Source organism: Mobula birostris, chromosome 8 (assembly GCF_030028105.1).
Source record: "Mobula birostris isolate sMobBir1 chromosome 8, sMobBir1.hap1, whole genome shotgun sequence".
Lineage (NCBI taxonomy): Eukaryota > Metazoa > Chordata > Chondrichthyes > Myliobatiformes > Myliobatidae > Mobula > Mobula birostris.
The window spans coordinates 6,415,593-6,429,873 of NC_092377.1; the positions used below are offsets into that span (position 1 = coordinate 6,415,593).

Consider the following 14,281-nt stretch of genomic DNA (forward strand, 5'->3'; position numbering starts at 1 on the left):
AAACAGACAAAAATGCCAAAGAAACAGCAAGGTTGTCACCAGGTGTGCCACAAGGCACAGAAAGGAACAATAAAAATGTAGGATGGAATAGTTAGATTTATCCTAGAATGGGTTAAATCGAGGGCCGAAGGGTCAATTCTGTGCTGCAGTGTTCGATGTTCTATGACTGAATTCCCTTCAAAACTGCTTTCTCTTATCTTCAGTGTCTTGCTTTTGAATCTCTAGCATGTGAAAAAGATTCTGACTATCTTCTGCTCCTCTGACAGGTCACCTCTCACCTCCTTCACTCCAGGGAAAAGAAGCTGATCCTGTCCAATCTCTGCCCATCACTGAGTTGTCCAATTCTGATGACAGACCAGTGAACCTCCTTTGGTTTATTATCATTAATATCACATTTACTGAGATCCAGTGAGAAACTTTCATTTGCATCCCATCAAGGCAGTTGGACCAAATCACATCTAAGATAATCAACTAGAGGAGAGGCTGTAGTTGATCTGGTTTTGGGAAATGAACCTGGTCAGGAGTCAGATCTCTTAGTGAGAGAGCATTTTGGAGGTAGTGACCACAATTCTATCTCCTTCACATAGTGCTGGAGAGGGATAGGAACAGACAATTTGGGAAAACATTTAATTGGGGTAGTGGGAAATATGATGCTATTTGGCAGGAACGTGGGAGCATAAATAGGGAGCTGATGTTCTCAGGGAAATACACGGCAGAAATATGGTAAATGTTTAGGAAACATTAGCATGGACTTCTGCCTAGGTATGTGCTATTGAGGCAGAGAAAGGATGGTAGGGTTAAAGAACCATGGTGTAAAAAGTATGTAGAAAATCTCGTGAAGAAGAAAAGAAAAGCTTACAGAAGGTTTAAGAAACTAGGTACTGTTAGAGCTCTAGAAAATTACAAGGTTGCTAGGAAGGAGCTTGAGAATGGAATTATGAGAGCCAGAAGGAGCCATGAGAAGGCCTTGGTGAGCAGGATTAAGGAAAAGCCCAAGGCATTCTACAAGTATGTGAAGAGTAAGAGCATAAGCCATGTGAGAATTGGACCAATGAGATGATAGTGGAAATTTGTGCATGGAGTCGGAGGAGGGAGCGGAGGTATTTAGTGAATACTTCACTTCAGTATTCACCAGGGAGAAAGACCATGGCAATTGTGGGGATGACTTACAGTGGACTGAAAAGCTTGAATATATAGACATTAAGAAATAGGATGTTCTGGAGCTTTTGAAAAGTATTAAGTTAGATAAGGTACCAGGACTGGATGAGATATATCCCAGGCTACTGTGGGAAGTGAGGGAAGAGATTGCTGAGCCTCTGGCAATGATCTTTATATCAACAATAGGGACAGCAGAAGTACTGGATGATTGGAGGTTTGCAAATGTTGTTCCCTTGTTCAAGAAAGGGAGTAGAGCTAACCTAGGAAAATATAGACCAGTGCATCTGAGCATTGGTGGGGAAGTTGTTGGAGAAGATCCTGAGAGGCAGGATTTATGAGCATTTGGAAAGACATAATCTGATTAGGGATAGTCAGCATGGCTTTGTCAAGGGCAGGTCATGCCTTATGAGCCTGAATGAATTCTTTGAGGATGTAACAAAACACATTGATGAAGGTAGAGAGGAGGAGGTAGTGTATATGGATTTCAGTAAGGCATTTGATAAGATTCCCCATGCAAGGCTCATTCAGAAAGTAAGGAGGCATGGGATCCAAGGAGACCTTGCTTTGTGGATCTAGAATTGGCTTGCCCATAGAAGGCAAAGGGTGGTTGTAAATGGTTTGTATTCTGAATGGAAGTCAGTGACCAGTGGTGTCCGGCAGGGATCTGTTCTGGGACACCTCCTCTTTGTGATTTTTATAAATGACTTGGATGAAGAAGTAGAAGGATGGGTTAGTAAGTTGTTGATGACACAAAGGTTGGGGGTCTTAAGACTCTTGACAGTGTGGAGGATCAGAGGGATCTTGCGGTTTATCTCCAAAGGTCACTCAAAGCTGCTGTGCAGGTTGACGGTTCTGTTAAGAATGCATATGGTGCCTTGGCCTTCATAAACCATGGGATTAAGTTCAAGAGTTGAGAGTTAATGTTACAGCGATATAGGGCCCTGGTCAGATCCCACTTAGAGTACTGTGTTCAGTTCTGGTCATCTCCCTGCAGGAAGGATGTGGATACTATAGAGAGAGTGCAGAGGAGATTTACAAGGATGTTGCCAGGATTGGAGAATGTAACCTATGAGAATAGGTTGAGTGAACTTAGCCTTTTGTCCTTAGAGCGATGGAGGATGAGAGTTGACCTGATAGAGGTGTATAAGATCGTGAGGGGCATTGATCATGTGAACAGCCATAGGCTTTTTCCCAGGGCTGAAATGGCTAACACGAGGGGTCATAGTTGTAAGATGCTTGGAAATAGGTACCGAGGGGATGTCAGGGGTAAATTTTTGACACAGAGTGGTGGGTGCATGGAATGCACTGCCAGCGGTGGTGGCAGTAGCAGATACAATAGGGGCTTTTAAGAGCCTCTTAGATAGGTACATGGAGCTTAGGGAAATAGAGGGCTATGTGCTAGGGAAATTCTAGGCAGTCTCTAGAATAGGTTACGTTGTCTTCACAATATTGTGAGCCAAAGGTCCTCTAATGTGCTGTAACTTTCTATGTTCTATGTTGTTATGTTCTAATGTGACAGACTGAGATAAAGAATTTATCTTCAGTGTACAATAGGTCCCTGAGAAAAGAGAATATCCATGGTGGGTGTGGACTTTGATGATGTTGCCTGTTTTCCGGGTCATTGGGAAGCAAACATTGACCCAGAGATCATCCTCTGTCTGAGTAGTGCAAGTGGAAACAGTGAAATATTAAGCAAAATAGTCTTTGAAGACCACAATCGGCAGGTCCATACAGAACCTTTGGTCAATAGGGCTGTCATCCTTCCTACATTACTGTATGGATCTAGATCATGGACACCTGAAAGTCCGGGAACAATACCACCAAACACCCTTATGAAAGATTTTGACCATTCACAGGAAGGATAGACACACCAGCACCAAACACAGTAACTGCGCGTACTGGAGGGAGCCAACGTGAACATCATCTACACCATGGTAAAGCAACACCAACTCCAATGGATAGGTCATATCATCTCGATGCCTAACTCACGTTTCCCCAAACAAATCCTTCACTCCCAATTGAAGGAAGGTCAACAAGTCCTTTGTCGGCAAAGGAAACACTTGAAAGATAGTATTAAGACCACCCTGAAGAAATTGCATCTTAAAAATGGGAAAAGGAGCTTCGCTCCATGGGAACGACCACTGCTGTGTCACAGTGAACAAGTGACAGCTACAAAAGGAGAGAATGAATGATCCAAAGACCCAATCAGAAGAAACAAGCCTTATTCCAATGGTCCAATCAGCTGAAGGATCAGGCCACAGTGACAAGGTTTCTTGTGGGTCGGTGCCGCTTGTTTACAAGTACAGAAGGGACAAGCAGGGTGGCCATTGTTGGGAGTAGGCCAGTGGTGAGAGTAGGAGTGTCAGGCTTTGGTTCAAAGGAGGGTTTGGCTTGAATGAGGCACTGGCTCTGGGCAAGCTTCTGTTAAGATTCCTTTTTTCACACTGACTGTAGCTGGTGTAGTAAATGGCTGTTGTGTGTTCTTCATGTCAGATGTTTGAGTACAAAGAGTCCTGAGAGAGGCATTTGTGAGGCCTCACCTTGAATATTGTGAACAGTTTTGGGATCCTCATCCTTGTTATTATTATTATTTATCTTCTCTTGGCTCAGGCTGGTAAAACCTGAGGTGCAGGCACCACCAAGCACACTCACTTCCCAATCGCTATGAGCTTTTGGACAATTCTAGTCCTGTTCAGTACTGTGGCTTTATGGAGATTTACATAAATATATCTGCATAAGCATAATTGTTTAAAGCTATTGTGTCATGACTTTGTGGTGATATCAGTTGTTGATATTACTATTGACACAATGTATACCCTGTTCATGTTCCATAGTCTTTCAATTTCCTTTTTTAATTCAACATATTTCTGTTGTTTTTCACTTATCGATTTTGGTTTGTTAAGTATTTGGAACATTATTATTAAAATCATTATTAATATTAATCTTCATCCCACATCAGTATGATCCTCTCTACCATGGGCTCTCATTTTCCACAATAAGCTTTCATTAGGCACCTTGGTAAATGTAAATGAGTACCGTGTTTTCATCGGACCCAACCTATCCACAGCACATCACTTCAAAAATGCCAATACATTGCTCTATCATCACTTCCCATTCAGAAAATTATTTTAAACTCATTATTTCAAATTTTCCACAGTGCCCCAGCAAGACTTCTTTTATTATTATTGCTGAAACCTTTTCCTGGAACTGACATTGAATGAAGTGGCCTGTAATTTCCTGGTGTTTGGAGGTGCCAGAGATTGGTCAAAATTTAAACAATATTGATGAATAAATAAAAGAAGGATGTCACTTACATTTTCACATCTAATCCACAAATCTGTTTGTCTGAGAACGATTAACAAGTGGATTCTGACTCTGACATCATGGGAGAAGTAGAAAAATAATTCGAACCATAATTCCTCTTACAAATCTGACTTTAAATGTTGCAAGAATAGTATATCTGCCTCCAAGAGGAGCACAACCGTGTTGATGGGTTTGGAGGCCTGTGGCCCTCAATGACCCAGAGAGCTCTGTTGGCTGGGGTCAGGGCTTCCAGCTTTGGCTCCTGGTTGGGTCACCTATACCAATCAGATCACAGGGTACAGGCCAGACTAAGAGCCATCCACAGGTCCGCCAATTCAGGTGTTGAGCTCAGGGCTAACAACTCTGACTGGTAAAACAAAATTGTTATGGAAACAGCAATGAAGAACCCATCTACATCAGAATGCAATGATATTCCTGAGCCTCCATTCAGGAGTTGTGTGACTGACAGTAATGAAAACTGAGAGGAAGCTGCTGACAAGAAGGAAGCACTGAACACTGCCAGAGATTGACGGATTTGATTCTGCCCTCAATGCCAGTGGCATAACGGGCAGTAGGTAAGTAATAATATTTCTGGGTACTTCAATGTCTTCTGAATGCACCACTGTTTATAATCTGTTGTCATCAGATTTGTAAATGGCTCAGATATCAGAGCAAAAAATATATCAAAAGGCATAATCTGAGAATACTGAAGAATGTCAAACACATTATCACATTTAAAATGAGAATAGTTTATTGAAAAGCAGATGCATTATATTCAATATATGCTGGATTATTTTAAGCAAAATACAGTAAAGCTTCATCCAAGACAAGGGTGGCTGTGGGGTGACATGGTCTCGATTAAAGCAATCCTCCAAGACCAGTTCCCATCCCACTGAGATTGTGTGAGACTAGAGCTAGAGGTCGCAGAGTAAGGGTGAAAGGTGAAATATTTGAGGAGAAACTTCTTCACTGAGAGGATAGTGCAAGTATGAAACGAGTTGCCAGTGGAAGTGGGGGATGTGGTTTGATTGCAATATTTTGTATAAGTATTGTACTGTGTGAAAGTCCCAGACGCCCTTGATTTATTTTATATATATATGATTTCAGCCTCCACAGAACACTGATCTCAACAGCATTGAGGCTACCTGGGATTACCAGGAAGAACAGAAGCAAGTGTGACAGCCAAAGTCTGAAGAAGATCTGTGGCAAGTTCTCCAAGCTGCTTGGAACAACCTACCAGTCGATTTTCTTATAAAACTGCATGACCGGGTACCGAAGAGAATTGATGGAGTTTTCAAGGTAATGTTAATTAGATTTAGTTTTTTGCTGTTTACTACGCTTCATACTTTCTCTTCACATTTTTCAATTTAATTTCCTTTGTTTGCCTAATTCTCGATCTCCCTCAGCTGTTACACTATCTCCCTTACACACTGACATATTCTGTATCATAAGCAGTTATTGACTTTCGATCCTAGACTCCAATATCCAACTGGTTGATAATTAGTAACATGAATTACTAATGGTGGTCCTACCTCTGACCCAGGGATACACAACCACTATCCCCCAACCAGATCAAAATCCATTTTCCCCTTCTCTTTGTTCAGGATCTGATCCAATAAAACATTCCCAAACCACCTTGGTGACCCTCCCAGTGGGGACATTCATCCCTGTCCTGTATCTTATCATAACAATAAGTGCTGATGTTAACGGGGACAGTTATTTCACTCTTGCTATCGGCTCTGAGTCTCCAGCAGTTACAGCCTTGTGCCATGGAGATTACAGCTTGGCTCACCCTTGTTTAATGAAGATTTCATCAACATGTGTACATTGAAGGTAATTTCAGCTGTTCCTCTTCAACTCAGACTGCAAACTTAATAGTAGTCAAGAAGAATGAATCAAAAGTATTTTGGTGGGTGATTTGTTTAAAAGCCATTATTTTTTAACATAGAAATGAATAAAACTTAAAACAACAGAAATTCTGCAGATGCTGGAAGTTCAAAGCTAATGCACAGCAACACTGAATGCTGGTGGAACTGAGCAGGTCAGGCAGCATCTATGGAAATAAATAAACTGTCGACGTTTTAGCCCAAGACCTCTCCTCAGGACTGGAAAGGAAGGGGGCAGACACTCGAATAAAAAGGTGGAGGGAGGGGATGGAGGATAGTAGGAAGGTAATATGTTAAGCCAGGTGGGTAGGAAAGGTAAAGGGTTGGCGAGGAAGGAATCTAACAGGAGAGGAGAGTGGACGATAGGAGAAAGGGAAGGAGGAGGGGACCCATAGTGAGGTAAGAAGAGATACAAGCCCAGAACAAGAGTAAAGAACGGATGTGGAATGTTTTTTAAACCAAACAATTCTTTCTCTCCCACTTCTTCTATTCCCCACTCTGGCCTCTGACCTCTTCCTCCTTGCCTATCGCCTCCTCCTTCCCATTGTCCAATAGTCCACTCTCCTGTCCTATCACATTCCAGAACCAAAACAGCATACCCACAATGCTAGACAGAGCAACACAGAACACAGCAATTGACAAAGTAACAATAGAACGACAAGCCCCTTTCCTCTCTCCCACCTGTCCACCACCTCCACACACACACACACACACACACACACACACACACACACACACACACACACACACACACACACACACACACCCTCCAGTGGATTCACAGACATTGGGCCATCGACTCCCCTGTGGACTATCACAGAATCACAGACTCGAGCCTCTGTCAGAGGACACATGGTGATAATGATCAGTTGATAAATGGGCAGAACAATGACCGATGGAAATTAATCCCAACGGGTGAGATGCGCAGAGGAGAACAAATAGGAGTGGGACAAACAAACGAACAGTATAATTTAGAGATACTAGCGATGAACAACTAAATGCTGGCACCTGTAAAGCCCACAAGCCTTGAATAAATGTGGAATACTAAAAATAGTTTGTTCGAGAGTGAATGTTGATGTCTGATCCTGGTAAACTAGAGTGTCAATGGACACCATAAACCAGTGCAGAGAAGATGCTGGGCATGTCCAACAGTGTACGAACATTCCCAGATCATCTGAACAATGCATACAAGTCCAGGAGAATCAGATTGCTGCGGATCCTCCTGAAGGAGGAGACTAAGATCAGAGGGCACAGCCTCAGAATAGAAGGATGTCCCACTTAGAACAGAAATGAGGAGGAACTTATTCAACCTGAGGGTGGTGAATCTGGGATTCATTGTCACAGACGGTTGTGGAGGCCTAATCGCTGTGAATATTTAAAATGGAGATTGATAGGTTCTTGATTAGTAAGGGGTCAAAAGTTACAGGGAGAAGTCATGAGAATGGGGTTGAGAGGAATAATCAATAAATTAGCCATAATGAAACAGTGGAGCAGACTAGACGGGCTGAATGGCCTCACTCTGCTCATGTCTTGTGGTCTTTTGCGCTTAAAATAAGGAAGCAGGTCTGAGTGGAGTCTTGCACAATGTTTCAATCTCATTTAATGTTTCCCACTCACACTGAAGCCGAGGGATCCAATTACATCCAGGCCATCGTCTATTTAACGACCTGGAAGCAAGATGGATCCCTATCATTATCATATTATTATATGATACATCATTATCATATCTGTTGGTGAAGAAGAGAACTGTCTTAGCCCAGTGTTCTTTCTATCTATATAATCTATCATCACTGAATGCACCACCTCCTCCCCTTAATGGCTGCCATGTCACATGATAAAATAGGCCGTACACAGCATGGTTTCCTCAAGGGAAAATTTAGCCTGACAAATCTTGGATTTCTTTGTAGAAATAAGATGCAGGATAGGCAAAGGAAAATCAGTTGATGTTGTGTACTTGGATTTTCAGAAGGCATTTGACAAGGTGCCACACATGAGGCTGCTGAACAAGCTACAAGCCCATGGTATTACAGGAAAGATTCGAGCATGGATAAAGCAGTGGCTGACAGGCAGGAGGCAAATAATGGGAAGAAAATGAGTATTTTCTGACTGGCTACGAGTGGGTAATTGTGTTCCACAGGGGTCTGTGTTGTGACTGATTCTTACTACATTATATGTCAATGATTTGAATGATGGAATTGATGGCTTTCTTGCAAATCTTGCAGATAATATGAAGATTGGTGCAGGGGCAGGTAGCTTTGAGGAAATAGGGAGGCTACAGAAGGATTTAGATTAAGAGAATGGGCAAAGAAGTAGCAGATGGAATACAGTGTCGGGAAGTGTCTGGTCATGCACTTTGTAGAAGAAATGAAAAGGTCAACTGTTTTCTAAATGGAGGACAAAATACAAAAATCTGAGGCACAAATAGATTTGGGAGTCCCTGTTGTTGAGGAGGATGGACATTGGGGTACTCTGTTCTGGCTCCTTAAGCCCTTTCCTCTTCCTGACCATCACGCAGTCTCCTGTGTCCTGCACCTTGAGTGTAACTACCTCTCTATGTGTCCTGCCTATCACCCCTTCAGCCTCCCAAATGTTGAGAGTTTATAAAGCACTGGTGAGGCCTCACCTGTAGTATTGTGTGTAGCCTTGGGCCCATTATCTTTGAAAGGACGTGTTGACACGTCAAAGAAGGTTCACAAAAATGGGTTCAAAGAAGGTTCACAAAAATGATTCCAAGATTGATTGGTTTGTCATATCAAGGGTGTTTACCGGCTCTGGGTAATGTATGGAAATGAGAAGGAGTTTCTTTCGCCAGAGAGTGTGAATCTGTGTAATTCATCATATGGGAGGAGGGCAGAAAATTGGGGCTGAGAGGGAAAATAGATCAGCCATGATGAAATGGCAGAGCGGAGTTGATGGGCCAAATGGCCTAAATTTGCTCCTCTATCTTCTGGTCTTCAGCCACCAGCCACCAGCCACCCCCAATCAAATCCTGCCATTATCCAACATCAACTGCCGCACAATCCATCCTCCAGTGCCCCTCCCAATCCTGCTTCGGACTTTACCGAGACTGTCTCCACAGCTCACTTCCTCCACAATCCCATGCCAGGAAATGATCAAGGAAGGCACTTGGCCACGAGCCCATGTCCCCAGCTTTGAGAACAGGGTAATATTGGGGGACATTTAGAGAGATTTACTTGGGGAATGGTTTGGATGTCTATATTTGGGAGATTGGGAGGAAAAGGAGCACTCACTGTTTTCTTACAACACCGGATCTACTTGATCTAATGACAGCAGAGCAGAACAAACGGTACAGCTTTGGAAAATATTCCACAGTCTTTTACAGACACAGTCTGAGGGAGAAATGCACTTGAGGGCTGATGTCAGAAAACTCCCTCGCAGGCTGCTGTTGCATCAGGAGGGAACTTCAAACAAGTGGGTCATTACTCCCCAGGGTTGAGTAAATGAGATGGGCAGGGGGTCAAAGTAACAGAGACAGAAGCCTCGGAGTTGTTTCACAAAGCACAGCATGGTGGAAAGGGAATCGAGAGTTCATTTGGATGGAGAAACAAGTAACATCTCTCAAACTGAACTATTGGAAGCTGTTGTTATCCATGTAACCTCCTGCCTCCTTTACCAGGGAAGGGTAATCTCTCCTTACTAAAAGCCAATCAAGATACCATCAATAAGTGACAATGATCTCCGGGAAACAATGGAAAACTGGAGTGTGTGAGGAAAGGGATTATTAAGCGAAATCATTCAAGTCTTCCTCCGATATTTCCTCAAATGCTGCTTGTGTTCCTGCTTGCACAGCATCTTCAATTTCTTTCATTTCTTCTGGTGTGGCAGGGGGTAGCAAAACCATCACACTGTTTCGAATTCTGTCTATTCTCGCCTGCACACGCTCTTCATACTGTGCTTTGTTCTCCTTTACAAGATCTTCAATGGCTTTTGCTGCTTTATCACAGTCTAAACCAAATTTCTCATGCTCCACTTCAAATTTAACGTGATCCCGATTTGGGTCGAGACCCAATAATTTCCCCAGGCTGTTGACCCGGTCCATCAGATGATGGGTGGAGACCTGCACATATGTTTCAGCGATCATGTGCACAAGGCTTGCAATATTAGTGGCTTGAGAGATCTCTGTGTACAACATGTCCTGGATCAGCTGGTTTTGTGAATAGCCAGAGGAAGCCGCTTCACTGTACTGTATGAATTTGTGAAGTGATGGGTTCAGGGAACATTCGATCAGGTTTGATATCATGGTGAAGAAGAGAACCATCTTACCCCATTGTTCTTTCACACGGCCCAGTGCGTCCAATCCCTTCAGAAGCATCTCCACAGTTTTATCAAAATCTATTTCCTGAATATTACAGCTCTTCAGAGTTTGCAGGACCTCTTGCAGTTCTTCATTATTCTTCTTTATATTCTCAAAGCTTTTCTCATACATCTCCTGTGCAGCTCGTAGCTGTGCTGAGGACTGTTCCACTTTGATTCTGGCATTGAGGCTGGCTGTCTGTAAACCACTGAGTTCCTCTGCTGGCTCAGCTTTAGACATGTGCGGTGGAGTGGCTGTTACACCCATGTTCCCTGCCTTTGCCTTGCAGCGAGAGGTGAATGTCGTTGTATCCTGCATCACTTGTTTGATCTTCACAGCTAGATCAGCCATTGCCACTTCATCAGCTGGTTTAGACTTCTGCAGGTTTTCCAGACCCTCACATATTCCAATTCCCATTTCACAGATCTTTAGGGCTGCAACCTTCTCAGGGCAATCACCGCCATTTCTTGCCTCCTCCTGCAATTTCTCCAAGTTCTGTTTACACCAGTGTAACATTTTAATTTCATCCTCACTGTTCAGTTTCTTGATGTTAATTTTCAGATCCTTGGTCTGGAAGGGATAAAGCCTTTGTATAAAAGCCTCCAGGGAATCTGCTTTATTAATGATATCAGCTTCTCCAATATTCTTTGGATCGTTTTTGCATAACTTATCTGCAACAAAACCTGCAGCCTTACCTACAGCCTTGGATCCTTCAATGGCCAGTACTTTTAGAACTCCTCCGGTGATGAATAAACTGACAGCCTTGGTTGTTGTTTCTGCCATCGACATTGTCACAGCGTTCCAGCCAACTGGTATAGAATCCATACTGGCTTTGTAATCTTCCTGTGCCTGCTTCAGTTGTGATTCCAGTTTCTTGTGATGCTCTTCCACCATGGCTTTAGCCTCTCTTGCTGCTTTCTCCTTCATTTCAGTCAGTTCCTTTTTGATTTTTATTTCATGTAATTGTTGCTCATACGCTCCTTTCGAGCTTGTACAGGCCTCCAATAGTTCATTGATGAGACGGATGACCCCAGTAAACTTCTCCTCCACAGATGTGGCCAGCTCCAAGCATTTATCTGCAGTGGATTTGATGCTCTTCAGAGGAATCGGTAGGAAAGCTTCAGTGACCTTTGGATCTTTCTGCATGAGGAACTTCACGACATCCCTCATGTCAGTGGGGACATTCACAGCGAGAAGCCGGATTTGATCCATGTTCTTGTGGGCTTCCTGAAAAGCACGCCAGCCCTCGTTGCTCACTTGCACTAAAGAGGCACGGAATGATTTGGGATACTTTATGTACTTAAACCCTTCCTTGGGTGCATCCTTAGACTCTCCCTCAGCCAACTTCTTGTCAATTGCAAAGTCCTCTCCTGCAGAAAGGAATATAATCTCCCCTAAGATGGCAATAGAGAGTGGGCCAGGCATCAGGAACTGTTCCCAGTTACTGTATGGCTGCAACATCAAAGCATTGTCCTCCCTGACATCAGATGCTTTGGTAACACTCCTCTCGGCCTTCTTTATGGCAGCAACAGATTTGCATTCCTGAGTCGCCATGGTTACCCTCCTCTTCTCCTGCAAGGGAAATAGTTGTAGTAAACACAGGATGTTACAGGGGTCAGTTATGGGGCATCTCTCCCCCACCCCCCCCCCACCAAATGACAGAGCGACTCACAGACAGGAGTAATCTACATCCTCCTGATATCCACTGGAAGGGTGTTGGGATGTTGTCCTGGTGACTGGGGACCCCACCAAATTACCCACCAGCTCATGAGGATTTTAAACAGGAGTTTCCACAGTTCACTTAATACTCCAAGTGAGGCTCATTTTTATTTCTAATTAAATCATTGAATCATAGTTTTCTCCCATTTCCCAGCACTCTGTCCATCATCTGACAGCTAATGGCTGTCAGGGTGTTATCTGGGACCTGTTTATGTGTAGTAACAGTCTCTGCCTCCATCCCCTCTCAGGTGCTATACCTCTGAGCTTTAATCTCCTGCTTCTCCTGTATCCCTTCAGGCACTAACCAATCAAGAATCTATCAACCTCTGCCTTAAATATACAAAATGACTTCACCTCCACAGCTGCTTGTGGCAAAGAATTCCACAGACTCACCACTCTCTGGCTAAAGGAATTCCCCCTCATTTCCATTCTGAAAGGATGCCCCTCCATTCTGAGGCTGTGTCCATCTGGTCTTAAGCTCTCCCACCATAGGAAACATCCTCTCCATATCCGCTCATCAAGCCCTTTCACCATTGGATAGGTTTCAATGAGATCACCTCTCATTCTTCTGAATTCCAGTGATTACTGGCCCAGGGTCATCAAACGTTCTCCATATGACAAGCCACTCAATCCTGAAATCATTTTCAAAAACTTTCTTTGAATCCTCTCCAGTTTCAGCATGTCCTTTCTAAGATCAGGGGCCCAGAACTGCTCATAATACTGCAAGTGAGGCATCATCAGTGCTTTATAAATTCTCAATATTGCATCCTTGCTTTTATATTCAAGTCCTCTTGAAATGAATGCTAATATTGAATTTGTCTTCCTTACCACAGACTCAACCTGCGAATTAACCTTTAGTGAATCCTGTACAAGTTCTCCCATCCCTTTGCGTCTCACACTTTTGTATTTTCTCTCCATTCAGAAAATAGTTAGCCCTTTAATTACTTCTACGGAAGTGCATGACCATACATGTCCTGACACTTCCTTGCCCATTCTTCTTATCTGTCTCAGTCCTTCTGTAGCCTGTCTAATTCTTCAAAATTACCTGCACCATCTACCCATCTTCAAATCAGCTGCAAACTTTGCCACAAAAAATATCAATTCCATCATCCAAATCATTGACATATAACGTAAAAAGAATTGGTCCCAACACAGGCTCCTGTGGAACAGCAATCATCAGCAGCCAACCAGAAAAGGCTCCATTTATTCCCACTCTCTGCCTCCTGCCAATCAGCCACTGCATTCTCCATGTTAGAATCTTTCCTGTAATACCAAAGGATCGTTGCTTGTTAAGCAGTCTCATGTTTGGAATCTTAAAGACCTACTGAAAATCAAGTGCACAACATCCATTGATTCTCCTTTGTCTATCCTCCTTTTTGTTTCTTCAAAGAGTTCCAACACTCGTCAGGCAAGATTTTCCCTTGAGGAAACCATGCTGATCATGGCCTATTTCATCATAAGCCTCCAAGTACCCTGAAACATCATCTTTAGTTTCCTTTCTTTGGCTTCTCCCTTTATGAAGAATGGAGTAACATTTGCAATTTTCCCGTCTTCCGGGACATTTCAGAATCTAGTGATTCTTAAAAGATCATTACTAATGCCTCCACAATCTCTTCAGAACTCTGGGTGTACACCATCTGGTCCAGATGACTTTTCCACCTTCAGACCTTGCTGCTTCCTAAGAACCTTCTCTCGAGTAATGGTAACTTCACGCACATCATGACTCTTCACATCTAGAACTTCTGCCACATTGCACAGTGAAGAATGATGCAAAATACTCATTCAGTTCGTCGTCTCTCATTACTACCTCTCCATTGTTTTCCAGTGGTCCAATATCCACTTTTACCTCTCTTACAGTTTATGTAACTGAAGAAACTTCTGGTATGCTCTTTAATATTAT

General features: G+C 43.1%; 1 protein-coding gene across 1 annotated transcript in view; it reads right to left on the bottom strand.

Annotated features, from left to right (window-relative positions):
* Positions 1–5,251: 5,251 nt before the first annotated feature.
* Positions 5,252–14,281, bottom strand: part of LOC140201126 (uncharacterized) — a 35,809-nt gene continuing 26,779 nt past the window's right edge. The window contains exon 2 of the mRNA XM_072264752.1: positions 5,252–12,234. Coding sequence (XP_072120853.1) covers positions 10,090–12,216 — 2,127 coding nt within the window. The 5' untranslated portion in view covers positions 12,217–12,234 and the 3' untranslated portion in view covers positions 5,252–10,089. The remainder of the gene's footprint in view (positions 12,235–14,281) is intronic.